Here is a 27654-nt window from a genome sequence, read left to right as displayed (position 1 = left end):
AAATACAAATATTGTAATCTTTGAAAATAAGATGTAATAATATATAATTAAATATATAATTATTTTTTGCAGGTAATATAATTGCCATCCAAATCATTTGACGTTTTTTATTCTTCTCTTCTTTTTAAATTTATTATTTTTAAACATTATCTTTGTCATTCGTAACATCGTTGATTGAATAACATTTTTTTAACGAAATTAAAATTCATAAACTTAGACACATTATTACTTTTAAGGGCAACTTGATCAAAGGTTAGACGCCAGGATCGACAGACATTAGCGTCAATCAGTTTTCACCGACGCTGCGGCGATAACCCAGCGTCATAGCGTCAAATGAAAACGCATCCTTTTTTTTTTTTTGGTAACAGAGGAAATGCTTTATGCATACCCTCACTCCCGGGGGAGAGTCGAGGGTTATGTGGGACTCCAGGCTGTACCATGTATTGGTCACCCAGTTTACCCATTAAAACCTCTGAGGTGGCCTTGCGCGCGTATGGAGGGGCAGGCGGGGACCCGGAACTGGCAGATGCATTACATCGGCATCCCCGACTGTTCATCCCCTCCGCGTTTAGGACCCGGCGATCTTGGGTTTGACCACCGGGTCTCCTTCCCGAGGAGGGCGATTGCCCTCCCCTCCTTCCTTATTGTGGGCGAAGGGGCCATACTGTCCGCCCACCTTCCTCGAGGACCTTACATTGGTCACTATGGGCCCCCGCCCAAAGCGACCAGGTCCTGAGGGAATCGCACTGGGGCCATATAAGCGGCCATGTGCTATTCAGACGGGGGGAGATTTTCTCCCTCCCCTGTTTCTTACACCGCCCTTTTTTGTTCGGGCCTGAGGGAGCCTCAGCTCCCTCGCTTCGCCCGACGCCGATATGGCGCCGAGAGGAGAGGGAGGGATTTATCCCTACCCAGCTCCTCGCCATCCCGTGCGTTGGCATTTGCGCGAGGGGGATTGAGGGGGGAGTATTCTAGTGAGGGTAATCCCCACGTTATTGTATACCTCCCCCTTAATCTCATCTCCCCGGTGTAGAAGATGAGGTCCCCTTCGCGCGTATCGCCAACCTTCTGCTCCTTCGAGCAGGTTGGGCCGGAGGGGAGGGAGGGGGGTTGGTGCATCCCCTGCTGTCCTCCTCCTCCGACCCCTTCTCCTCCTCCTCGTCGCTGTTGCGACCGCCGCCGCCGCCCTCGCTGGTGCTGGTAATGCTACTTCTTGACGGCGGATTCTTTCTGCCGTCTCCTTTTGCAGCATTACCTCCTCGCAGAAATCGACGACGGCCATATTTCCATATCTCTTCACTGCCGGCCATGCGGGTCACCAAGACCGGCAGTGAGAGGTCCTTCCCCGCGACATCTCTTAGCGCACGACGCTGCTCGAATCACGCCTCGCAATCAGCGAGGGTGTGCTGCGCCGTGTCGCATAGGATGTCGCAGTGGTGGCACGCTGTGGTACGCTCCCGGCCTATTTGACGCAGGTACTTTCCGAAACATCCATGTCCCGTCAGTACCTGCGTCAACCGGAATGTGACCTCCCCCTGAGCCCTGTCTATCCATTCTGATAGACAGAGCCGGACGGCCCCGACGGTCCTACGACCCGCAGTGCGCGGGTTAGAGAGATGAGCGTCCCATCTCTCTATCATGGACCGCCGAGCTTGGATGATCTTCTTCGCCTTGGTGGGCAGCTTCCTTCTCGTGGCCCCCTGGATTTCTCGCTCACGCCGATATACGTCGGCGTACATATCTGCGAGAAATTCCAGGGGTGGGCCATCCTGCTAGGACGGTGGCCGCAGCGTGGAATACCGCCCTATAGGCCCTAACCACCCTGGCGGCCATGCAACGTTGAATGTGGCGGAGCATATCTTCTTTCCGTCGCGAGGCCGCCAGGTCCGCTGCCCACACGGATGCGCCGTATACTGCCACCGAATTGACGGTGTCTATGTACATCCGGCGCACCCGATCATTCGGACCCTCAAGGTTCGGGAGGAGCCAGGCTAGTACTACCGCGACTCTCTCCACCCTAGGAGCTAGGGCATCAAAATGATGCCCGAAAGTCCAAGCGCCGTCCAGCAGGAGACCGAGATATTTAACTCGGTCTCCCACCAGGATGGAGGTCCCTCCTACACCGATATGGGTTGGTGGCGGCTTACCCGAGGCTTTTCCGTAGAAATAAATCGCCTCGGTCTTTTGTACTGCCACCTGGAGTTCCATGTCGGTTATTCCGCGTACCACGCGTGCCACCGCGATTTCCGCCCTGGCCGCAGCGTTCCCCCGCTGTCCCCCACAGCCACCACGAGTGTGTCATCTGCATAGCAGATGGCGTGGCAGCTGCGGGGGAGAGGCAGGCAGAGTACCTGATCATACGCGAGGTCCCATAGTAGGGGTCCTAAAACGGACCCCTGCGGGACCCCGCAGCGGATACTCCTAGAGTGTCGACGCCCATCTTGGCCGATATATTTTAAATCCCGGTCCCGGAAATACTCTCTGATGACCCCCACGAGGTAGCGGGGAACCCCGCGTTCACGCAGGGCATTCCCCACTCGATCCCAGGGCAGGGTGTTAAAGGCATTTTTAATGTCTAACGAGATAGCCATAGCCACCCCGCCCTCCGAAATCGCGGCCTCCGTGAGGGATCTGACGCACTTAATTGCATCAATCGTTGATCTTCTCTCTCGGAAGCCATATTGCTCCTCGTGAAGGTCATCATTCTGGGACAAATGCTGGACGAGGCGAGTCGCGAGAATTCCCTCGAATATCTTTCCCACCTCATCCAGCAAACATATCAGCCGGTACGCCGATGGAGTACCCGCTTCTCTGCCTGCTTTGGGAAGAAGGAACCGGTCCGGGGGCCTTACGTGAACCTATTCTCCGGACATCCCGGGTAAGTTCGTCCCCGGATACCAATTGCTCCTCGGTCAATTCGTGAGGTCCGTCAAAGTCCGGACCACACTTTAATGTGGACCCCTCCACCCGACGTGGGAAGAGGGTGTCTACTATCCCACCGAGGAGCTGTGGCTCCAGAGACTCCGTGACGAGGGGCGTCCAGGCTCTGTGCCTTTTTAGCTTAACTATTTTATATGGACGCCCCCATGGGTCCGTGTTAAGGGACGAGAGCATCTCGTCTCAACATTTCTCCCTAGATCTCCTTATTGCGTGACTCAGCGCGCATCGGGCATTCCTGAATGCGGCCAGGGCTTTCTCCCTCTCTTCCGCGTCTACTCCGCGCGGAAGTCTGGAGAGGGCCCGACGAGCTTGGACCGACGAGCGCCGAAGCTCGGCTAACTCGTCGGTCCACCAGTATGTCGCTCGCCTCGGGGGGTGGGACTTGGCCCAGGGCATTGCTTCATCGCATACGCGTTGCATGCTCTCTCGCAGCCAATCCACCTCCTGTTGGATGTCCCACCCCCCTTCCTCCTCTCGGAGGCCCCACGATGTCGCCATGAGGGCGGTCTCTAATTTCTCAGCGTCGAGCTTCGTGAGGGCCCATCTTTTATCGCCCCCCCCCCCCGGTGGATGAGCGACGCACCTGCTGGCGCGTGGTCCCAAGGACCACCTCAATGTACTGGTGGTCCGAGAGGGTTTCCCCTCTCATATCCTCGACCACGCGCCCGTTACTCTGTGTGCGGCTCTCGGGGAGGCCATCGTAATATCCACAATGGACTCCCCCCGCGGCCGCACAAATGTGCTGGCACGACCCTCATTTAATAGTTTGAGATCGTCCCTGCTCATCCAATCCTCCAGGGGTAATCCCATGGGATTCCGGTGAGTATCGCCCCACGCCGGGGACCTAGCGTTAAAGCCCCCGGGGATTATTATTAGGGCATCAGGGGTGTCACGACGAACGTCGTCTGTGATCACCCCCACTCGCTCTAGGAGTGTGTTATACTCACCGAAATCCTATCTGGGGGGGGGGACAATGTGATACGACCCCCACTTAGCAGCGACGTATCTCTCTCCTCTCTCGATGGTCTGGAGAGGAGGGGAGAGATCGACCGCCGCCCTCACGATTGCCGTCGAGCTGCTATTATCCCCAACCCAATTTGGGTTATCTCCGGGAATTCTGTACGGCTCGGCGACAATTGCCAATCCCATACCACGCTCTGCCAGGCTTTGCATCATCAGATGTTGCGCCTGACAGGCGTGGTTGAGATTGACCTGGAGGAGTCGCACAGCCATGTTTACACACTGCTGCACGGCTCCTCCTGCGCCACCTCCATGGGAGTGCTCTCCACATCTATCGGTGGAAAGCATTCTACGGGCTCTGTACCCGCCCTTTCTTTCGACTTTTTTCTCCCTCTGTGGGAGGGGGTCACACTCCATCCTCTCTTGAGGAGGAATGGAGGCGTCCACCGCTTCCTTAGCGAGAGGGGGGGGGCTTTGACTCTCCCCCTTCTTTAAGGCAGCGGGTTTGCCTGAGGCAAGTTTGCCCGCTCCTACCTTTCCCTTCTTTGGGGCGTTGCAGGCCCTAGAGCCTGCTCTGTGCGCGGCCGTGCGCCCTAAGTCTGTGCAGACTAGGCAATTGATTGGCCGCGCACAGTCCCTGACAATGTGCCCCGGTTGCCCGCACCTGTAGCACTGTGTGCTACGGTCCACAGTATTTGGGCATTGGGCCCTTACATGGCCCTTACCCATACATTTGAATCACTGGAGGGGTCTGGTCTCCAGTGTTTCGACGCGGACTACGGTCCAACCGACCTTGAGCCTCCTGGCAGCAGCGAGTTGATTCGCTATCGCCAGGGGGCATTTCACCCAGGCCGTTCCTAGGCCTCTGCCGGCCAACCTTATTGGCCCGACCTTAACTTGGTCAGGACCACATCCACCGGCAGAGGCTATTGCCTTGGAAATATCCTCCTCATCCACAGCTTCACAGAGGTCTCGGTCCCGTAGTTCAGCTGTGGGGAAGGGGCGCGACACTCGCACCCCTTCCTGTCCTGCTAGGACCTCTTTGACACGCTCAGCGTGCGCGTCAGCTTTCTGACTGTGTTCGGGGCCTCCCACCTCAAACACTTGGGCCCCAGTGACACCTCTCCTGGCTGTCATGCCCTCGATACCCAAGTTGGCCGGATCAATATTATCCATGGCCAGCCTGAGCACCTCCTTGTAGTTGCCTGCCGGGCAGGTGATTATTACCGCTGCCGTACGCGGGACCCTTCTTTTCCTCCCTTTACTCTTTCCCTTCTTTGAAGGGGGAGCAGGAGGTTGAGCTCGTAACTGAGGCTGAGGAAGGACTGACTTCTTCCCATTCTCTTTTGGCTTGGCCGGCTCAGAGACACCCTTCGTGCGTGTCTCGTCGGTCCGGCCCTTGCGGGCTCTCTTCCCAACCACCGTTGACCATGTTTCTTCACCCACCTTAGTGGGCTGTGGAGCGGGTTTGGCGGTGGCTTGGTCTCCCCTCTTTGGGGGAGCTCTTTCTTTCCCCAGGCTGGGCCCAGGTTGACCCTTGGAGGGTTGAGGGGGCCGAGGCTCCCTTTTCCCTTTTTGGATCCCCTGCGGACCGGCTTGAGTGGCAGGAATCTCCTCCTTACCCCCTTCTTCCCCTTCTTCTTCTTTTTCTTTCCCCTTCTCGTGTCTCTACCCACGTGGCAGAAGACACCGGGGGACCCGCCTCCTTCTGGAGCTGCACGCTCCCCCTCTGAGAGTTGGAGGGTCTTGCCTTCTTCTCGGTGATCGAGGAGGAAACGTACTGCTCCAGAGCTAGCGGAGCGGAGCTGAGTGGAGCGGGTATCGAGAGCATGGGGGGAGGAATATACTTCTCCCCTCTCAGGGAGCTCAATTGACTCTTTATGGAGTTCAATTGACACCATAGCGCCCTATACCCTGGCCCACTCTCATCCTTTTGGATGTTGATTCTCTCCAGGATGGGAGTTAGGGCCGCCATCAGGGTGTCATGCTCCACCCTGTCTTCTACTCTCAGGCCGGGCGGATACGCCTCGACCTGTCTTTCTACCCCCCCCCCCAAGGGTCAGGCCTGTGTTGATAAAGGCCTTATCTCCCTGGGGGGAGTCCCCTTTTTCCTGTCTCCTCCCCCTTTCCCTTTCCCGAAAGGGGAGGGAGGGGAGGGAAGGCTTCGCTGCTCGTCAGAGGGGGGGAGTTTATTCCTCTCCTCCCCTTCCAAGTCCGTCGACTCCGTGTATCTCTTCCTCTTGATGGAGGAGCGTTTCCCACGAGTCGGGGGCGAGGTGCGGGAGGCGGTCGGAGGTGGGAGACGAGAGTTTATTTCCTTCATCTCCCTCCTGAGCCTCTGGTTTTCGACCCTTAGCCTCTCCATGTCCCTGCGGAGTTCTGCAACTTCCTCGCTCCCGTGATTTTCCCTGGCTCGCGTGGCCATGACGGTTGTTGCCGCCCTGACCAGCGCGACAGCTTCCCGGAGTTCGCCCACTCCCTTCATGCCATGCGAGCAGTCCACTATCTTGAATATCGTAGCGGACTGCTCCACCATCCTGGCAGCGATATCCACAGTGGGAGTATTATTGAGCTCGAATTCTAGCTCCTCCTCCATCGCTTGGATCCTTTCCCATTTTTTGCCCTTAGGGGCAGAGGAGCTGAGGGCCACAGCAGCCTTCCTCTCTCTTTCCTGGTCCTTGCGTAGGCGGACCTCTTTTTCTTCTCTTTCCCGTTTGCCTACATGTTCCCCGGTGGTCGGGGGACGCCTCTTCCCTTTTTCTGGGTCTCTCCTTCAAGCAACTCAGAGACCTTCCCCCTTTCTTCACCATCGCTCCCATCCAGAGAGTCGACGTCTAGTGGCAGCATCCGAGCAGGGGACACTTCCCTGCTCGCACTGCCCAGCGTCTCCTCCTCTCTAACCGGAGCAGGGGGTTTCCCCAGCCCGCTTGGCCCTGGCTGAGAATCTTCCCCTTCTTTCCCCAGGAACTCCCCCCTTGGGCCCATCGAGACCCAATAGGAGGAGCCTGAGGCCTTTTCACGTGGTGGTGCACCACCTCCATCCTCTTGACGACGACCCGTGCTTTTTTGGCAATCCCATAGGGGGTAGTTCTACTACCCTTACTATGGAGCTTGTGCACCGTCTCCTTTCCTGTCGCTGACCTCGTCAGCCGTTGACTCGTCGAGGGGATGAGCTGAACTCCAACTCTATCCTCCTCGCGGTTCACCTCCACGCTCTGTTTCTTTGTTTTTTATTTGGGTTTTCATTTTGGTTTTGGTTTAGAGTAGTCATCACAAAATTATCCCACTCTTCCGCAGCAGCTCCCTCGACCGGGTATACCCTCACCCCCGCCGAGAGTATCCCGAAACATGACCGGCAACACTCCCGACGGGGGGCCCCAAGTTCCCCCAGGGGTCGAGCTATGTCATGAGCCGGTGGCCAAAGATAGCACCGGCACTGGACTCCGGCCCTTTACTAACCCATGGGGGTTTTGACGCCCCCATGGGCTTTCGGGGATCCCACGCCTCCGACCTCATGGGCACTGCTGCGGGCGGCCCGGGGGGGCCCACGGACGGTTGGGACGAGGCAGCCGCCCCCCTACCTCGCCTTACCCGCCATGGCGACCAGCCGCCCCCCGCACCGGGCATCACTTCGGATCTGGGGGGCACGCGCCGTCCCGGTGGGACCGCTTCGGAAAGGGAAACGGTCGCGGTATCCCACCGGGTACCTAAACCCTCGCCGTCAGACCCCGACCTCGAAATGCGTCCGAGCGGCTCTGACGGCAGGCAGCGACTGGGGACCATTGAGGAGGAGACTCCCCCCCAAGGACACGCAGCCGCTGCGTCCTCCGTCGCACCGACCCGAGCTCGGAATATTTCCAAGTGGCTCGGTGCGACCCAGGTCAGCAGCCCGGGCAAGCCCAAATGTCTGGATATCTCCAGACGTAAACTGCCGACCCGTCACCTCTCCTACCTGGCGCGTGCCTAGGGCCGCCCCCTAGATCGTTTGCCAGGCGGTGGAGGCTGCCTACACTGCGGGACGCCGCTTTCTCCCCTTGCCAGGGGGACGCCCAGCTATGGGCGACACCCTGACGCGGAGAGGACTGGCTACCGCCTCCCCCCGAACCACGAGCCCAACCAACCGGGCTGCTCCGGTCGGCCCCACTGCGGGACGCTGAGAAGGTGCCCCATGCCAGGACACACGTCCCTGAGGACGTCGCCCCCAGACACAAGACACCCTCCAGCCAACCGCATCCCCCTAACCGGGGCTAAGGCGGACCCCATGCCAGGACGCACGTCCTTCGAAGAGGACATCGCCCCCAGACACAAGGCCCGCCGTCGCTCCCTACCACCCACCAGGGCCTAATGCCCCTCATCGGGAGCACCCGGCAACCCCAGCATGGAGGGAGGATAGAAATCCTCCCCTATCGGCTCCGTGCAGCCAGGGTTTGTAGTCGGGGTCTCCTTCCTCTACCGACATTGGGTCTCAATGACCCCTCGGGGACAAACTGTACCCTGGGCAAAGCTGGGTGCCCTGGTACGCTCTTAGCGAGTGAACCTCCCCGCCGGCCCTCCTGAGGGTTGACCCTCAGTACTACCACAGCGGATCGTAGGATCACCCGGGCCCTTCCACCACGACAAGGTAGCGCACCGCGGAAGGGGTGAAAACGCACCCTGACATTAGGGCTGTGTTCCAATATTCACTGTCAGTACTGAAAATCTATAGTGTACGTCACGCAAACTATAGATTTTCAGTACTGGCAGTAGACCGTCTCTTTTACGTCATAAAAACGTCATCTCGTGACGTCAAGAATAGTCAGTGAATGACCAATTTGAAACGTTAAAATGACGTGTGCTTGCTACCTGGGCAGTTGTAAACATTTTGTTAATAAATTTGTTCGCTCGCTGCTACTTAAACTACGAATCAAAGAGTAAGGGTGCAGCTCCATTAAGCACGAATCGAAATGACGGATCGGATTTCTCACTAGAATTGAGCGGTCCTTCCAGTTCCGTTCCGTAATAGTTTTCTTTACCAGTTCCATGTAGCAAAAACGGAACGGAATGTCGCATCGGTCGCAGGTAAATGTGCTTGATTCGTCGATATTTCGTTATTTTGATGCGACTGAAGCAATAACATACGTAATTTGTGCAATTATCTTGCCGATAACATTGTTGTGAGTACTCTGAAATATTGAATTGTAAGAGTGAAATATATTTTGTAACCAGATTCCGTTCCGTTTTTGCTACATGGGACTGGTAGAGAAACTTTTTTCGGAACGGAATGGACATGCGTTGAGTTGAGAGAGAAAGTGTGAAAGAAACGTAAACAATACTTTGTAATATTGGACAGTTTTAACCTTAACGTGAGAGTGCACATGTGCTGGACCCGAATTTGTTATTTCAACTACGTATTTTTGGCGAAGTCGTATTGTCTGGACAATACGAGTAGGGGGGCTATGTTGGTTCTAACTCATTTAATTCTAAAAATAGATTTCCCCAGCGCGAAGCTGGGGAACCGTGCGGCGCATGCGCCGCGCGGGGGGAATTTCTCTCTATCCACTATGTTGGTAATAAAAATGCAAAATTCTACGTAGCCGTCGGGTGAGTAAACGCCGTGACGTCGCGCGCGAGAGGACGACGGGCGCGCGCTCCGTCCCCTCTCTCGCTCGCGCCGCCCGGACGCAACCCGTCCAACATCGTCGTGGTTGTCGCCTAAGAAAAAAAGTGAAATTTTACGTAGCCGGCGGGTACGGGCGAACGGTTCGCGCGAGAGGACGGGCGCGCTGCGAAGGGTGGGGCGAGGGGGAGACGACGAGCGGCGAGTTCCCGCCGCCGCCGGTTCGTTAGCGCGTGCGAGAGAGACCTCTGTAAGAGGAAGGGAGAGAGAGAGAGAGACGGAAGCCGATAACAATACGGCGGGGGAAAGATGACGAATCTCGAGTAAAATATTTTTTTATTTATTCGACAATAAGTATATTTTTTAGGTCTTAGATACGAATCGTGCGTAGACGGGCGCTCTTCGACGACGAGCGGCGAGTTCCCGCCGGTTCGTTAGCGCGTGCGAGAGAGACCTCTGTAAGAGGAAGGGAGAGAGAGAGAGAGACGGAAGTCGATAACAATACGGCGGGGGAAAGATGACGAATCTCGAGTAAAATATTTTTTTATTTATTCGACAATAAGTATATTTTTTAGGTCTTAGATACGAATCGTGCGTATTAATAATATGTACGAGTGTCAGCCTCCTGGAGCCTTTACGTGCAATCGTAACCGTCTCAACAGTTCTTCCTCTCGTAGTCTTCTTCGTTCCACGAGTTCCGCTATTATTCTTCTTTCCTCTTCTTCCTCTCTCCTTCGTCTCTCCTCGTATTGAATGTTCTCTATTTCTAATATTTCCTCGTATAGATCTTGCATCTCGAAGAGGCCTCGTAGATTGAAGATGTCGCGGTACCTCCATTCGTTTATCTCGTTATCTTGGCGGCTTTCCGGAGTGTCGCCCCATTCCTCCTCGAAATCGTGTCGCGCGTTCCATCGTTCCGCTCGTATCTCGCGCCGATGTTCGATATTCATGAATTTCGGAATTTCAATGTCGACGGAGGACTTTAAAAAAAATGATATATATTATATACGCGCGTATATCTTTTTTTTTCGTACAAAAAAACGTTATTTACCTTCCAGAAGAACATCACTTTTGCTACGATACAAAACAATAGATTCACGAAGTCTTTCTTCCATAGAGAGTAGAGATTATTGTTAATGTTATCCATTTCGGTTTGTTATACGAAACGTACGTTCTTTCTCTCTCGAATAAAACTCGAATGAAACTGGAGAACGATTTAATCGCAGGATTAATATATATCCTCCTGAAAGCATCGCGCATTAACGCATTAACGCATTAGCGTGGTTAGATTAAGGGGAGAGCGATAAGCGGTCGGATTTCCGCTCCGTATTTCCCCGTTTTAATCTAAGCGGTATTTTTTTCCCATTTATGAATGAATGAATGAATGAATGAAAACTCGATGTATCGGGAGAATATGTCGCGCGTAGAGGTGTTCGTCTTTAAGGAGGAGGAGGAGGAGAGATGACGAATTTCGTGTAAAATATTTTATTATTTATTCGATTAACGTTACATGTGTGTGTGTGAGTACATAAGTCGTTAATGGGATTGCGTTAGCGACGCATATTTTTTTTCATTCGAATTTATATGCGCGGATACATAAATTGTCGATAACGATATATATCTTTTTGTTACAAGAATTTTTTACAAACTGTAGTAGAGTCCGAAAAGGAGAGCGTGTAATTCGCAATCGATTAAATCGTTCGCGTCAAAGTGTTCGTGTTGACGAATTCCTTCCGGAATATCATTCGGGTGATCGATTTGCGTCGCGATATCGATGAAATTCGATAGTTTGTTGTCGACGGTTTCGAGCACGCCGGTTAGCGTCGCGACGATGCGATTCACGCATAATTCGAGATCGAACAGCGCTTTTACCGTGGCTTGTGACATGGATATGCGATTCTTTCCCGATTCGAATCGTAGTGTCTTGAGGTTGTTTATCTTGCCGAATCGAATCGTCGCGGTTCTGATTATCGCGAACGTTGGAGCATGCGGATCTTCGGAGTCGTTCTCGAAGTACCGTAGTATATCGTTGCGTAGAGCGAGCAGATCTCTCCACATATCTGCCGTCAACGAGATCTCTTTTCCGTGACAGTCTCCTAGAGCGATATCGACGTATGATTCTCGCTTTACGACGATAGCGATGTCGATGTACTTGTAAGACGTTTTAGTCAGCGCGTATCGTCTTCCTAATATGCGAATCGGATGTTTCGCGAAATTGATCTCGCGTTTAAACATCCAATTTCTCATCCATCTGTTGAAAAAAAATTAGAGAGAGAGATAATCGAAAACGTTCCCGCGAGATAATTCGCGAGGTGTACACTTACTCGTTTTCGGTGTACAATTTGGCTTTTTTTTCTGCGGGCGGAGTGTCGCAGCGGTCTTGGGTATCGTCCTCGTCTCGACGCAAAGGCGCGACGAAGGGATTGGACATTGCTGCTGATGTCGTCATCGTCGTCGTCGTCGTCGTTTGCGGCGCCGATTGATTTTGATCCCCGAGGACTCGGCGATATTCCTGTCCGATTCCCGCGAACATGATCGGTCTCGCGAAGAAGGATTCGATGCTCGTTGGAAACACCTCGACGTTGAGAGATGCGCGTTAATCTCGAGCACTGCGAAAAATGTTGCTCGTCGCGATCGAGATGCGCCTTATATACTCATTGTTTTTTTTCGATTAACGGAAGTGCGATTTGGAAACGATGCGTTAAATATAGCAATTTTCAATTTCTAGGCTGATGCGCATTCCAGACGAGGAAGCGGTTTAGAACGACGTGAAAGATATAATAATCTTAAAAACATTAAGTGTTAAAGTTTCCCGCATAATTGTCGTTGTAGTCATCATTATCATCGTCGTCATCATTATCGTCATCATTATCATCATCATTCTCCGGTCTGTTAACGGATACGTATTTTAGATGATATATCTTGGAAACGAGTTCCTGTAATTGATCTAGAATGCCTTCAGCGGGACATTTTATTCCGAGTATATTGAGATCGAAAGGACCGGCTGAGGTTATCGCGTCGATGAATTCGTTGTACGCGTAATAATAGTGTTTTTTGAGGAAATAGAGATTACTGTCAATGTGACGAAAAGCCGCCGTTATCGCGGACGGTATCCCGGAAAACGTATCCCATAGAGAGCCGTGTCTCATAATTGTCGTCGCGCAATCGTTCATCTCGGCTATCTTATCATCGTTATATATAACGTAACTGCGCCCCGCATGTGTGTTTATCGCAGCGTTTATTTTAGCCTCGTGCGGAAATCCGATGTGTTCGATAGATCTCGGCCATCCTATTTTGAGTTGAAAATTCGAATCGGTGAGATAAACAGAGCCGTTCGCGAATATCACGATGTCTCCCGAGGGTTTCTGATACACGGTTGATATACGTGCGATATCGCGAGGGAAAAATTTAAAATAGTCGGCGAATGAGAAGGGCGAGCCATAACGTTTTCTCTTTATATCGATCGACCATACGTTGCGTTTACGCGCGACGTATAAGCGATGATTCATAATTAATGCTCCGTCTATACGCTTCAAGGCGCACAGATCAATGGTATTGGTAGGAGCCGTCGTTGTCGTCCTCACGGTCGTTGGCGTTACTGTAGTTGTCGATGCTACTGTAGTTGTAGTTGTCGTTGTCGTTGTCGTTGTTGATGGAGTCGAAGTTTTCCACGATCCGTAGAGATTTCGTATACTTATGATATCCTCTATGCTCAGTCTGAGCGGAAATTGTTTGTCTTCCGTAGGCGTATAAGCGTACATGACTGAATCTTCTCTCAGACTGTGAGTTAGACCTAAAGTGTGACCGATTTCGTGCGTCAGCGTCTGAAGGAGATACAATCTATTCGACGGAGGACTCGTTAGCGTGATGTGCCACGGTTCCGACTCATCGACGTGTACCTCGGTTACGTAATCGATCGTTCCCGTTGGAAAGAATGCGTGAGCGACGGCCGCCCCCGGACCCGTGAACGGTGATGGGCACGAGTCTCCATTCTTATCGTTCTCATATGCGTGTGCGCCAGATTGATACGATATCAGTATATCGGGCCGTAACGTGTCGCGCGAAAACGTTAGCGAAGAATGCTCGGACCATAGAGCGAACGCCATTTGAGTCGTGCGTAGAGTTTCTCTATTTGCTAGTTTAAAGTTCCACGTGAGATGCGTCTTCGGCCACTTTCGCGTTAATGGGCTGTGATTGTGAATGTCCGCGACGCCGCATCGCGGTTTGCGCATTACGCGAATTGTTTCCACGTTTAGAATTCCATTTCCAGATAGACGGTAGTACTCTTGAAATAATGTTAATGCATCGCTCAGAAAGGTTGCGTTATCCAACGATTGTTGATTTTCATCGTTCTCCAGATAGCCGTAAATTCGCAGATAATGAAACGCTTCCGCGATATCGCTATCGGTCAGCGACGTAGCGGCGACAAACGGAAGTGTCGATAGCGCGAACGATAACACGAACGATATCGCGACGCGCGTCATGACTCTCGCGAGCGCGCGCACGGAAGCGAGTCGCTCGAATTCGCGAAAGCGCGATGGAGCATCGATCGATCGATCGATGAGAGAGGGAAAAGGAGGGGGAGAAAGAGAAGGGCGACGTGTATATATAGGTGCGTGAGAATCACGTTTAATTGTACAATTTTTTTATTATAATACATTTAATTGGAATTATTAATTGGAGTCGGCCGGTGGCTGAAATCCTTGACAGTCGACGTATTAAACTAGCGATCGAGGGATTAACGCTTAATCGTAACACATATACGCCAAGTTAAAGATAATGCGTTAGATGAGTAAATATTATATTTAATTATTTAGTTAATGTGGAAAGAATATTATATACTAAAGATAAACGCGTTTGAAGAAGGGCGATGTGCGTATGAACGCTTAATCGTAATACGTTAGATGAGTAAATATTATATATTTAACTATTTACTTAATGTAGAAAGAATAATACATTAAAGATTAATTGCCGATATAAAAAAATATTGTATATAAATATATATCGTTATTTACATATCGTGTAATTGACTACGTCTCTCCAACCACCAATTATGTAGTTTACAGACGTTTTCTAAGGCGCACTTTTTCGTGTGGTAAGTGCAACGATAGGCGTGTGACGTGGCCAGCATTCGTAAAGGTCCGATGTCCTCGTAATCGGCGTCGATAGTTTCGATTGTTATATCGCGTTGCTCCGCAACTTCTCCCGCAATGTCGACCAACCATTTCTTCTTTTCATGACCCTTGACATAAATTGTCGTAGTAGTGTCCGCGTTAAGATCCTTCGACGCGCGCCATATCGCGTCGCGGATGATCTGTCTAACACATTTATATTCCACGTATCCGTCGGTCCAATGGAATCCGTGATGATTCAAAGTTAACCAACAGGCTTGCGATTTTTCACCTTTCGTCAATAAATTCCATGACATCGGAGCGCGAAAGACGTGATGCGTTAGATCTCTACCGTTCGCGAGTATCGCCACTTCTTTCGTCACGAATCGTTCGTTGACGATAAAACCTTGCAGATCGATGAAAAGTGGTATCGCGATATTACTCGTAACCATCGTCGCCGCTGCCATGGTCGAAAGAGAGATCAACGTTTATTTATTCCACAGTCTTATATATATATAAAGACCGCGGTTTTTATTCGTTTCACCGCTTCCGTCTCATTATTCCCTCTCTCTCTTTCAATTCGACGACAGTTTACGCGTCGTTTTATAGAATTTTACGCACAACATTCGTCAGCGGATTATATTCCACCACGCGATCGTGAATGATGAGACAATACGCCGTGGTGTTGGGTGGAACATTTTCTTTGCAGTCGAATTCTAGACGAACGTCCACGGTGGCGCTCTTAATCGCCTCGTTTTGACGGGAACAATCTATTACTGCGAGCGGGCCGCAATATAAAAATTTATTCATAGTTAGGATTGTCCCGTCGTTTTTGGATCCGTAATATGTTCGTCGAAATCGCGTATACGCGTCATATAGTATTGCGATTCTATTTTTATCGAAATCCAAATTCATATCGTCGTATGGATAGAAATCGGAATTAAGATACAATTTTACATTAGTTAGATTGCACGCGTCAAATCTGGAAATGTCCTGCGATAGAATATTTTTCTTTCCGGTTTGTAACGCGAAAATGACGTAACGCGGTTTTTCGAGTTGCGTAGCCGCTTTTACGGCCCACGAGTGTTTGGTCGTGCTTTGCAATAGCGGAAATTCGTAAAGATCCCACGAGCGAAAGGGCATACTTAGATATCGACCGCTATCTAATATGCGCAATAACGACAATTTATTAATGTCATTTAACACTACGTGCGGCATACGCCATTGTATCTTCGTCAGTTCCACTCTTGGCTCGTTTTCCTCGTGCGATATCAGACAATTGTGGTCATTTCGCGCTCGTATCAAAATCAATTCGTGACGCGCATTAATAACAATACGTTTGTAATCCTCGCAGAAACCTAATAGCGTGTTGAGAGGAACACAGAAGTTGAAGTCGTCCGTTGCTGCGACGCCGCTTGATCCGATTGCGAAATCCCATCCGGCATTCTTCAATATATTTCCTCGTTCGCTTGTCAATGACTCGTAATTCTTAATTGTACTTGTTATTCCGACATTGCGACTACGGTCAATTTCCACGCCGTCGAGTTCGTAGCGTATTTCTTCGAACATAAAGGCCACGCAGTTGTTTACCAACCGTGGCGGTATCGAGGGGATGACCGATTTACCCGATGCCGGCGGTTGTCGATCCGATGGAGCATTTTTCGTTAGTAGTCTGCCTTCAATATAGAGAAAACTCTCGCACGGCAACGTATACAGATCCTGTTGTTGAATGGGTATTCGTATCTCGTCACTGTATCCGAAAGTGGTGTTGGCGTACGGATTATACGTGTGACTCTCAATCTTCACGATGCGATCGTCGAAGATGGGTTCTCCGCCGATATTCAAAATGTCACGCATAATGTCGAACTATCGCGCGATTTTCGGTACAATAAAACCCATAGATCGTAGAAAAGCGATATTGGAGGCGGACAATCCTTTAACATTCTTCTCCCCCGAACGTTCGATTCGAGTTTCGACGATACGATTATGGTTACCGATGCCGCGACGCGCCTTTACAGCATTAAATTCACTCACGACGAGCATCGCGCGAATCGTTATCTCTCTCTCTCTCCCCTCCTTTCCCGTTTTCACATCTTACTCGCTCGCGTTCGTTTTATCGTCTGCGCCGTACGTGCAGACGAATCGTGATCTCTTCACCGCGAAAATCAATCGATCATTCTGATCGACGACGCGCAACGATATATCGGTTATGAGTCGCGCAATAACCGGTAGATAAATGATCTGCGTTGGAATCTCCGACACTTTATACCCCGGTGGAACGTTCGGCGCGAATTCGTGTATCGTATGCGCAGATTTTCCATTTACATACGCGCCCGTCGTCAAGTTGCATTCAACGCGAATCGTGTTAACCGCAATAATGCTCACAGGCTTATCGGACGCGTACCATTTATTCGGCTGTAATACGCGAGACGAGGAAAACCTAATAACGAGCCGATATTATTCGGTTTGTCGAAATTAACTCGATACGCGCATTTAATTTCACTTCTCATGGTATTGTCGTTACCGCGTAGCGAGAAAATGCGCTCGCTTCCGCCGCCATCGCCACCGTCGACACTCTCATTCTCCTCTTCGTACTCGATATCATACAGATATTCGCTGTCGCTGTCACTGTCGCTGTCGTTTTTTCTCTTAAACTTATCGTCCGGTCGTCGTTGTCGTCGTTTGTGAAGAATTGCCACTTTCAAATACGCGCCTATGTCGCGCAACTCGTATGATCCTACGGAAATCGAGATCATTTCGTCGTTATCGTCGAAATAAAATTTATTATTCGAGACATTCACATTCGGTATTGTATTGTAGGTTTCAAAATTAGTTAAACCGAGCTCGTAATCGTTGTCACTTAAATCTAAAGGTGGAAAGTAGTTCGCCGTGAGAACGCTGCTTCTCCCAGTTAATGTAAGAATCAACGACATAGTGACGCACGTTATTATAATTAGATACCGAAAGGTTTTTTTTCTCCCCTCCAATCGATTTGTCGGAGAAAACGCAGGCACAATTGTCCGCAAACACTCTGATCATAAGTTTGTTGAGAGTCACGATTATATGCGATACGCGTATCGCATCCGAGATAACGTTCTAGTTCTCGCGGCGGTCGAAGATTGCCGAAAGCGTCGAAGTAGATCGCCTCTTTTCCCTTTTTAGCATACGCCACCCAATGTGTACCTGGTCCCGAAGTGTCGTCCAGATTCACAATACCGCTCTCATTGCGACGAACTCGCGCGGGCAGTGCGTCACGCATAAATACACCTCTGAAGTGACGCACACGAACGCGCAAGGCCGCGCGATTCAATTGTTCATTCGTCGTAACGCCAATTGGAATTACAACGTTACTCAATGTTTGCGCGATTTTTTTTTTTCTTAACCACGCGTTTTCTCCTTCTCATGACGCTTCCGCCACGCTTGTAAGGCGCGAGATATAAACCGCGACCTTCCATTGCTCGATTGTGTCGTTGCAGTTCCTTCAATTGTCGACGCGACGCTTTGCCGTCGCTCACCATTTTCGCCACACCGGCCGCTCCACCGATTAACGATCCTAACGCCCCGAGTGCGGGTAACAGCGGTAAGAAGCCGCCGCGTTTTGCTATAGGGAGAATTCGGCTCCTCGTTCTCTTTCTCGTACTCGTTTTCCTCTTGCCGCCACTTCTTCGCGTTCCAGTCATACCCATTCCTAATTTCGTTTTCGCCTTCATAGCTGCCCATACGGCCGATGCCGCTAATCTTTCTCCGAAAGTCGAATCTCCGGCTCGGATACGCTCGAATGCTCTCGCTCCGAGCGCTCGATCCGCGATGTGCCGATCGACAAGATCGTCGCTTTGCGAATAAGCGATATCGTGCTCGCGACAAGTCGCGTCCAACGGATTAATTCCTCGATCGCCTCGCGCGAGCCGCTTCGCGAGACGAGTACCGGGACCGCAAAACTGATATCCAGGTATATGTAGTTCGAATGGAAGAGTATTTATAGCTTTATTGAGTAAACCTCTACCACCGATGTCCTCCGCGTAATTCATACGATCGTCGTCTTATTTTCTATGCACGCGTAACAATCTTTAATCATCGGTGGCGGACCATCAATGTGATCTCGTTGCCACGGTTGATTATGATGTTTATGACAAAGACGATATTGCTCCATATCGGGGTCGTTCTTCAAATGTACAGGCAATTTTTCCCACAGTTGATCGACGAAACGGCCATATTTATCTAGTAAGAGTTTTTTCGGAACGTATTGTAACTGATCGACACTGAGTCCGAGAATATCGGAATCGTTCACCAATAGAATAAACATATCGATTCGTTGTGCGCAGATAACGAATAAATCTATATACTGTTAGTATACCGTTTCACAATTCGTCGAGCGCGGACGTCAAAAGTGCGCGATTTTATCACGTCATCGCTGCCGTCATCAATCGAACTAACAACGCGACCGTTCTTCTCTCTTTTTTATCCGTTGTGCGCGCGCGAGTCTGCGCACTGGAGTCGCTCGCGACAACGGATGAAGAATCGTAAAAGAGAGAGAGAGAGAAACGATGCGTTTCGTGCGTCAATCGATCGCGATAAGAGTGTCGAATATCGACGGTAAAACGAGTTCGATGAATGAGAAACAACGGAAACACGGTTATTTATTACCAACCGCAATTCGTTGCGTAATCTGCGGTCCGTCTAATTGCGGTAAAACAAACGTGTTGATAAGTCTTCTGGAGAGTCCTCACGGCGTGAGATTCGAGAATGTATATGTTTACTCAAAATCGTTACATCAGCCCAAGTATCGATATTTAGAAAAATTATTGAAACCGATGGAAGATATCGGTTATTTTACGTATTCGAACAATACCGACGTCATTTTACCGAGCGATGCGCTACCGAATTCGATATTCGTGTTCGACGACGTGGCTTGTGATAAACAGGACGCTGTAAGGGAATACTTTGCTATGGGGCGACATGCCAACGTTGATTGTTTCTATCTGTGCCAGTCGTATGCTAAAATACCGAAACATTTGATACGCAATAACGCGAATCTGTTAATACTTTTTAAACAAGATGGCACTAATCTTAAACACATATATAACGATCACGTAAATACCGATATGTCGTATGATGATTTTTACGCGCTGTGTCGCGCGTGTTGGAAATACCGATACGGTTTTCTAGTGATCGACAAAGATAGCGCGTTACGTAACGGTAGATACAGGCGAGGATTCAATGATTACATCGTGCCGTAAGACGTTATAATTATCGCCGTTGTCGTCGCGGCTATCATAGAGAGGGAAAGGGAAAGGGAAAGAGAGAGAAAGAAGGCGAGACGTTGACGAACAACGCGCGATGACGGATGTGGATAGGCGTGAGAAAACCGCGAAAGAGATAGCGAGAACGCGCGCGTCAATTCGCAAGAAGCACAGAGCATTGAAGACCGGTAAAATGGAGAGTGAGACGGCTTTAGAAACGCGATTCAAACCGATTATCGAACCGTTGCGTCATATCGCCGAGCGTATGGGAGACGATTCCGCGCGAAAGGAATTGGTGAAACGCGAAATTGTGAGGAAGAACGAGATTGATAACGACAATGGCGAATATGACGATGACGCATTTGCGCGAAGTGTCGGGAAAACGACGATGCGAGAGGAAGAGGAGAACGAAGAAGAAACGGAAAGAGACGCATTACCGTTGCTATCCGCGAAAAATTTGAAGGCTAAACGATTTCAATGTTTGGGCGGTACGTTGGATTCGCCTGTGGCGACTTCCACACCCGCAGGAGCGTCAAATATATCGCCTGCAAAACGGCTTAAGTTCGCAGGAGAAGAATCTTTCGCGGAGCCGCTCGTCGAAGAGACGTTCGAGACGAGCGACGACGTCTTCGATTCACCCCCCGCAGTATTCGAAACGTCAATCAGACAGTCTCTGCGATCTCCTCGAGGACGGGATCTCTTACGCAGTCAATTAGGTCCGTTGGCGCGAAGATACGTAGGTACACTTCTCAGCGGTATATCGAGCGAATTCGATCACGTTTACGGGGTTTACTTTTCCGACACCGGCACTATGCTTGGAAATAAACGATTCGACGTAGGCGCGGACGATGCGATATTTATAGATGGAGTCAAATATGTCGGTACTCTTGGTCTGTTCGAATTGATCTTCAAGAGAATTCCCGACGATCTCAAGCCGGTATTAGGAAATAAGGGATACAAATACAAGCATGTTATAGCGCCGATTTTACAAATGGACAATCCGAGAAAAAGAATCGGCGGAGATCGCGTACCATCCGTCATGCGCGTGACCGTGGATTATGTTCATTGGGACAATCCGAATGAATTGGTGGATCGTCTTCGATTGCTAGACGCTTCTCGTCGAGCTGGCAACAACGCTCACGACAACGAAATCTTATCGATAATCGAGGAGCTTCGCGAAGCGGGCGCGATACTGTGAGATATCACGTCGAGACAGCGGCAAGCGCGCACGCGTACAACAACGAAATCTTATCGATAATCGAGGAGCTTCGCGAAGCGGGTGCGATACTGTGAGATATCACGTCGAGACAGCGGCAAGCGCGCACGCGTTATTCGACCGCGCGATGCCTGTAAACAAATTCGGCGTATCATTACAAAAAAAACGCGAACACGGTTATAGCGGTAAATTACGCGCGAGTGTAGAATCTCTACGAAATTACGTGCGCAATAACGCGCTGTGTCTGAGCATTTCCGACAACGACGCCTCTTCCTCCACGCATTACGACGCTCGAAATTTCAAGATACAGCGAGTAGCCTGGCCGATCGATGACGACGACGTGACGAGCAAGAAATACGTCGCGCGTATTATACGCGACGCGCAAACGGAAGAAGGAAAACAGCGCGAGAATATAAGATTTCTAATAACGAAACTAGAGAACAGCGCGAACTCGTTAACGAAGGATCTGTACGCGAAGATCGACACTGTTCAGAATGCCGCGAATGAAAGTACGCGTTCTCTGAAAAACGAAATTTCTCAAATTTTCACGAAAGAGAACGTTCTCGAGAGTCGACTACAAACGCTCGAGAATTTGCAGGCGCTCGTCGCGACGAAAATCGAGGTCGCTAAGCGAATAAGCGATTTAGAAAAGTTTGTCGAGACGACTAAAAACTCGTTAAATAAAGCATCGCAGGATCTGAAGATTTCGACGACGCAAATGGTGCGGAACGAAGTATTGCATCTAAAGAAAAACATAAACGAATTAGCGCGAAAAATAACTACGACGACGACGACGATTCCTAAAACGAGCAAATCAAGCGCGATAGTTATTAAAGAGGATGATAACATTGCGAATAAACGTCAACAGTCTAAAAAAGGGTAACAAAAAAAGAGAGAGAGAGTTAATGAAATGAGTGCCGCGAAACGAAAACTCGTAAATGAACTGCACGCACCTGCGAGAAAGAACTTCCCCCGCCGACGCGTCATCGTACGCGGATACGATGATTTGTGGCAAGCGGATGTCGTCGAAATGCGTCCTTACGCTAGACACAATAGAGGTTACAATTACATACTCACTATTATCGACGTTCTAAGTAAATATGCGTGGGCGATACCACTTAAGAAAAAAAGCGGCATCGAAGTTACTCGAGCTCTCTCAAGTGTAACACGTGCTTCCAAACGCTATCCGAGAAACCTGCAAACTGACAAAGGAAAGGAGTTCTATAACGCTGAGATGCGCGGATTCGTAGAAAAACATGGAATCAATCACTACTCAACGTATTCGGTGCTAAAAGCCTCGATCGTCGAACGTTTCAATCGCACACTCAAAAATTCCATGTGGAAGTATTTCACGTTGAACGGAACGTACAAGTGGCTCAACGCGCTACCGCATCTAATATCTGAGTACAACGCTCGTAAACATCGAACTATTGGGATGCGTCCAATCGACGTGACGCCCGCTCGAGTGTCGAAACTCCTATCGGTGTACAGCCGCCCGAAGATCGCCGCTCCAGGAAAATTTCGACCGAACGATCCCGTGCGCGTGAGCAAATACAAAACACTTTTCGAGAAGGGATACACGCCGAACTGGACCACGGAGATCTTTCGCGTAGCTGAAGTTCGAAAGATGAATCCCGTGACGTACATGCTGACAGATTCGCGCGGCGAACCGATAGCCGGAGGATTCTACGAGTACGAATTGCAACGAGTTTCCGATCCCGACGTGTATCTCGTCGAGAGAATATTACGTTAGAAGGGTAATATGGCGCTCGTAAAGTGGTTGGGAATGGACAAATCGCATAATTCTTGGATAAATAAAACTAACATATTGTAATACGTTATAATAATAAATATATTTTATGTGCAAATAGTGAAATAAAAGAAAAAAATACATTGTGTATATATTTACAAACTATCAACTCGCTCGCTCGCTCGCGATCATTTTTTTTCTTACAGAGGTATCTTATAATGTCTCCACGGTAAAGTGTCGACTGAATCGGGTATAACATAACGTTTATCGTCATACGGGCTGAGCGCAATTTTCGTCTCGCGGACAGTATACATCTCGTGTAATTTCGATCTCAAACACGATTGTTCGCGAATCATTTCGATCTCGCGTTTCAAACAGCGCGTATAATCGTCAAATGTCAACGTTTTCGCAACGACGCCTCTCTTCACTCCTTTATTCTTTTTAGTATCGCTTTTACCCTCGACTCGCAACGCATACATTTTCGCTCTGAGTCCTACGAATTCTAACATGAGAGCGCCGTTATTCTCATCTTTCATCAAACCGAGAACCTTCTTATTCGCGCGCGGCATACCGTAAGGATTGTCGTCGACATAATCGCTCGTATCGAATTTATCAATGTCGTATCTCATTTGTTCGTACGCGTCTTCGCATTCGATACTATACACGAAACTATCCGTATCGGTATATAATATTCTACACTTATCGCCGTAGAGCGGCAACATGTATTCGTAGTGAAAAGCATACAAGCGAATCTTAGATATATCGAGAATAGACATGCCGACGTAAATCGGTTTGTTAATTTTCGCATCCAATTTACGCAATTCCACAGCCATGAGAGTCTCCGAGAATACGCTTCTACTGTGAAAATTCGGTTTAGAGATCAACGCTTCGGCTCCATATCGCCCATCCCATTTAGTCACAAGTCTAACATCCACGCGATTACGCACGTTCTCCATAGTTTTACCGAAGACGGCGTTGTTCATCAACTTGTATAAATTTTTCTCAAAATCGTTACTCGCATTAGTACGTAAACGCGTATTAAATTCCACGTATCCGCGTAACCACGGCGACTGTAAAAAACGCAACGCTCGATGAATCTTTGTCAAATGCAGACCGTGACGAATGCACTGCTGCAAATTACGATAATGCGTGACGTATCGACGCTTATCGTATAGCGTAGTTAGAAGCTTGCTCTGCCGCTTTCCGGGCGGCGTGTCGCGTATCGGACAAAACGGTAAATCGGCATGGGTGTCGTGCGCATTAGTCGGATAATCTAGATCGACCTCCAGAATATAACCAACGGGCGAATCCTCCGCTATAGAGTTTACATCGAGATTCTCAAAATCTCTAACCCACTCGAATTGCTTATAGGGTAACGATTGACACATCGCCCAACCGTACAAATTATTAATATCTAAATACATCAGATAGATCGACGGTTGCGACGAATCGAACGCGCTCATGTATTTGTTGTTCGCGCGAGCGTATCTATTCGAACACTGACTGAGACCGCCGCGTATTCCGCGCTCCACAAACATCATCATGTCAATATCGGTGAGTAGCTCGAAACGGATTCCGCTGTATTTCAGCATCGCATCCCACGTGTATCCCGGCAACGTGAAATAATACGCGGGATCTAAACCGTAACTCTCCAGACAAGCGGCGCGAAAATTTTCGAACACGTCTGCGAGTAAAAGAACATCGGTCTTTAGATAGAGATCGCTGTAATCGCCCAACGTTTCGATGCGAAATCGCTCCCAAACGCGAATCGCGTGGGCATAATCGTTTTCAGATACAATGTCGTCAATCAACGAGCTGTAGAAGGAATCGCGCGGCGGAAGACGCGTCTCTCGCAATCTCTCGATGCTATCGATATACTCGTACGGAAACACGCCCTTGCGCGTGAGAAGTTTAAAGTCGTCGTCGACGAGACGGTGAAATTCGCCTCGCGTGATCGTCAACTTACTCTCGTCGAGATACGACGTTAGTTTTTCGAGACTAGCGTCTAAAAATTTGAACGAATCCACAAATCGTAATTTAACGCATCTAGAACGTATAGAGCTTCCGTCGCTTCGCTTATCGGTCGTCGTCGCGGTATCTTGAACGTTCTTCGTGAAAGCTATATATGATTCCTTCGTTACCGGCAACAACTGGACGCTACCGGGATAAGCATTAGCCACATCTCTAATAATAAAATGCGCGTCGTAACCCGACAGATTATGAAAAAACACGGGTATAACGTGAGAATCCTTGTAATTCAAATTACAATTAGAATGCGCCGGACCTCTGAAACGGCCGGTCAAATGACAATGATCGCGCACGCGAATGTCTCCCACCTCAAACGATCTATCGCACACGTGACAGCGTGTCGCGCTCGCGAATCTCTCGCATTCTTCGGGTGTAAGATCCACCATCGGTACCGCGGTATCGAGAATGATCTTCGCGCGCTGCGCCAATTCGTGCAATTCGCGCACGAACCACGCGACGCATCTCTCGCCGCGATAAGATCTGTACGCCGACGCGGCATCATCGAAGGAGCAGCGCGTGTAATAACCTACGCTGTGAACTTTATGATGTTGAGTGATAATCGTGTTCGCGGTTCTCCTCCTCTCACTTCCATCTTTCTTCTCCAGCACGCATTCCAAATCGGCATACACTACGAACGGAATTCGTTCCTTTCTCGAAAAATTATCGAACATCAACCACTTATCGTCCTCGCTGGGAAGAACGATCGCGCAATCGTTCAGTTTCTCGCAGTCCGCGCTATGCGCAATCAACTTCTCGTTCGTGTAAAAATAATGCATGCACCTACGAAAGAAAAAAATACAATGAAATAGACATTAGATCGATATTTCATTACCGAACTATTTTTTTACAATCAAAAAACTCACCTATCGCACACGTACGTCTTGTTTCGTCGTCCGCTCACTTGCGCGCCGACTAAACGAGAGAGATTCTTAACGCAAGCGAAATGTCCAATCTCATTGTCTTCGCGCGTCGTATCGCTCAAATACAGCAGATTAACGTGTCTCTCCCTCTTTCGATTCGTCAAACGAAGAGGAACGATACAAATTCTGCTGTCACCGTTCTTCCCGCGTCTTCTCTCTCCGACGGTATACACGTTCACCGATATCTCGTTCAATCGTTCAAATCGTCCGATTCCATTTAAAGTCATAGGTAACTCGCAATCCTCCAGTTTCAACACCGTGGAATAATGCGGATATCGCGAACTTCTCTCACTATTTCGATTAACGGGATACAAAGCGGCGATCACCGACCACGCGAAACACGCCTCATCGTTAGTTCGGACGTTAACCACCGCTCTCTTCATCTGAATTTCCCGCGGAACTCGCACGTAACAACCCGCGCGCATAGGATTATATCTATTCACGTTCACCGTTAAATCGAGTATGCGCGACAAGGCCCATCCGCTATCGCGTTCTTGAAATTCCTCCAAAGACGTCATAATATCGTCGATGACGCGATTGTCGTACCACTCGCGCAAATCCGTCGCGGGCAAAAGCGAATGATTTCTCGTGGCGATAGTCTTAACGGCGATAGTCTTATCACCCGATACGAATTCTCCGTTAAAAATCGTATTCACTTTAACGCTATGACATCGACCCATAACGTCTCGCACGCGACGAAGCACGATATCCCTAGCGTCCTCGAGAAATCGTAAAGGTTCAATATAATCTAGATTAATCACCGCGCCGGTCAACACGCGTCTCTTGAAAGCCGTATCGACTTCGGTCCACGTGAATCCCGCGCGCGACTCGACTTCACCACCATCCCCGTCTTCGCTCTCGCGTCTCTCGACACCCGCGCCCTCGCGCTCGAAGCGTCTCCGCAAATGATTCCTCGCACCGATCACTCGTAGAATTCGAGCGACCAAGGAAAAAATCGCCCCCGTCGAAACTCGCCGTCGCGCATCTCGACATCTCTCGCGCAATGTCGCGAGACACTCGTCACATCGTCTCACCCACGCGCGATAATCGTCCGTCGTAGCGACTTCGCGCGCGCTCTCGAGCACTCGACGTTCTTCTTCGCGCATGGCTGCGTCCTCTCCCGCAAAAATCGTCGCGTTTATTTTATACGTTCGTTCGAACGATAAAGATGACACTCGGAACCGCGAAAAAAACGGAGCAAATCACTCGGAACCGCGAAAAAAAAGAACGGAACAAATCAGCGCTACGTATCCAAAGGAAAAAACGACTAATCTATCGACGATACCGCATTCGTCCGGGATTCACTCGTTATCGCGCACGCACGCGTATCTCGAGGAAAAAAAACAAACGGTGAATTTCAGGATGTAAAATGCATACGCGATATGATATTACTAAGAATAAGCTATATAAAGCTTAACGATAATAATTTCTAATTAGTAACATATGAATAACGAAAAGTGCCACTACTATTAAAGGCATGTCAATTACTTCTGAGACGGATTCCGAAAAAGACCCGTTCGACGAACATTGTACGCATATGCATACGACGAAATTTCCATTAACCGATTTAAGCAAAAACGCGATAGGTAAAAAATTAATGGAATCTTGTTCCACGAAAACAGCATGTCGTCCTCTCGAGAGATTAATAATACCGAAGAGAATTTGCAATGTAACGAAGTATTACCTGCATCGTCAATATCAGGATCGTCGCAACATAACGACCGAACGGATACTCGAAACGTGCATAAGCACGCACGCGAGAGCGGCGAATTACAACTTCATGCTATTGATAGATCGTCCATATATAAGCGAGAAAAAATACGAAAATGTCGAAATTCCGTACCTACCGGAGTACGAGGACGGCGCATGGTTGTCGTGCCAGTGGGACAACAG

General features: G+C 49.6%; 4 protein-coding genes across 4 annotated transcripts; 1 reads left to right on the top strand and 3 right to left on the bottom strand.

The window, feature by feature from the left end:
* Positions 1-1713: 1713 nt before the first annotated feature.
* LOC145969085 (uncharacterized) lies at positions 1714-2208 on the bottom strand. The gene has a single exon (XM_083094943.1). It carries the CDS (start codon positions 2206-2208, stop codon positions 1714-1716), a length of 495 nt encoding a protein of 164 aa, XP_082951069.1.
* Positions 2209-15210: 13002 nt separating this feature from the next.
* Positions 15211-16464, bottom strand: LOC145969084 (uncharacterized). The gene has a single exon (XM_083094942.1). It carries the CDS (start codon positions 16462-16464, stop codon positions 15211-15213), a length of 1254 nt encoding a protein of 417 aa, XP_082951068.1.
* Positions 16465-22498: 6034 nt separating this feature from the next.
* LOC145969083 (uncharacterized) lies at positions 22499-22816 on the top strand. The gene has a single exon (XM_083094941.1). The coding sequence runs from the start codon at positions 22499-22501 to the stop codon at positions 22814-22816; it is 318 nt and encodes a 105-aa protein (XP_082951067.1).
* Positions 22817-23013: 197 nt separating this feature from the next.
* On the bottom strand, positions 23014-26867 carry LOC145969082 (uncharacterized). The gene is made up of 2 exons (XM_083094940.1): positions 25705-26867; positions 23014-25621 (listed from the first exon to the last, which is right to left on the bottom strand). The coding sequence occupies exons 1-2, from the start codon at positions 26865-26867 to the stop codon at positions 23014-23016; spliced, it is 3771 nt and encodes a 1256-aa protein (XP_082951066.1).
* Between the last annotated feature and the right edge of the window lie 787 nt (positions 26868-27654).

The sequence above is a fragment of the Camponotus vicinus genome, unplaced genomic scaffold (genome assembly GCF_025532165.1).
Source record: "Camponotus vicinus isolate PSW18456_S1 unplaced genomic scaffold, iyCamVici1.0 SCAF_3, whole genome shotgun sequence".
NCBI classification, from domain to species: domain Eukaryota; kingdom Metazoa; phylum Arthropoda; class Insecta; order Hymenoptera; family Formicidae; genus Camponotus; species Camponotus vicinus.
This window is presented reverse-complemented; position numbering and strand designations above follow the sequence as displayed.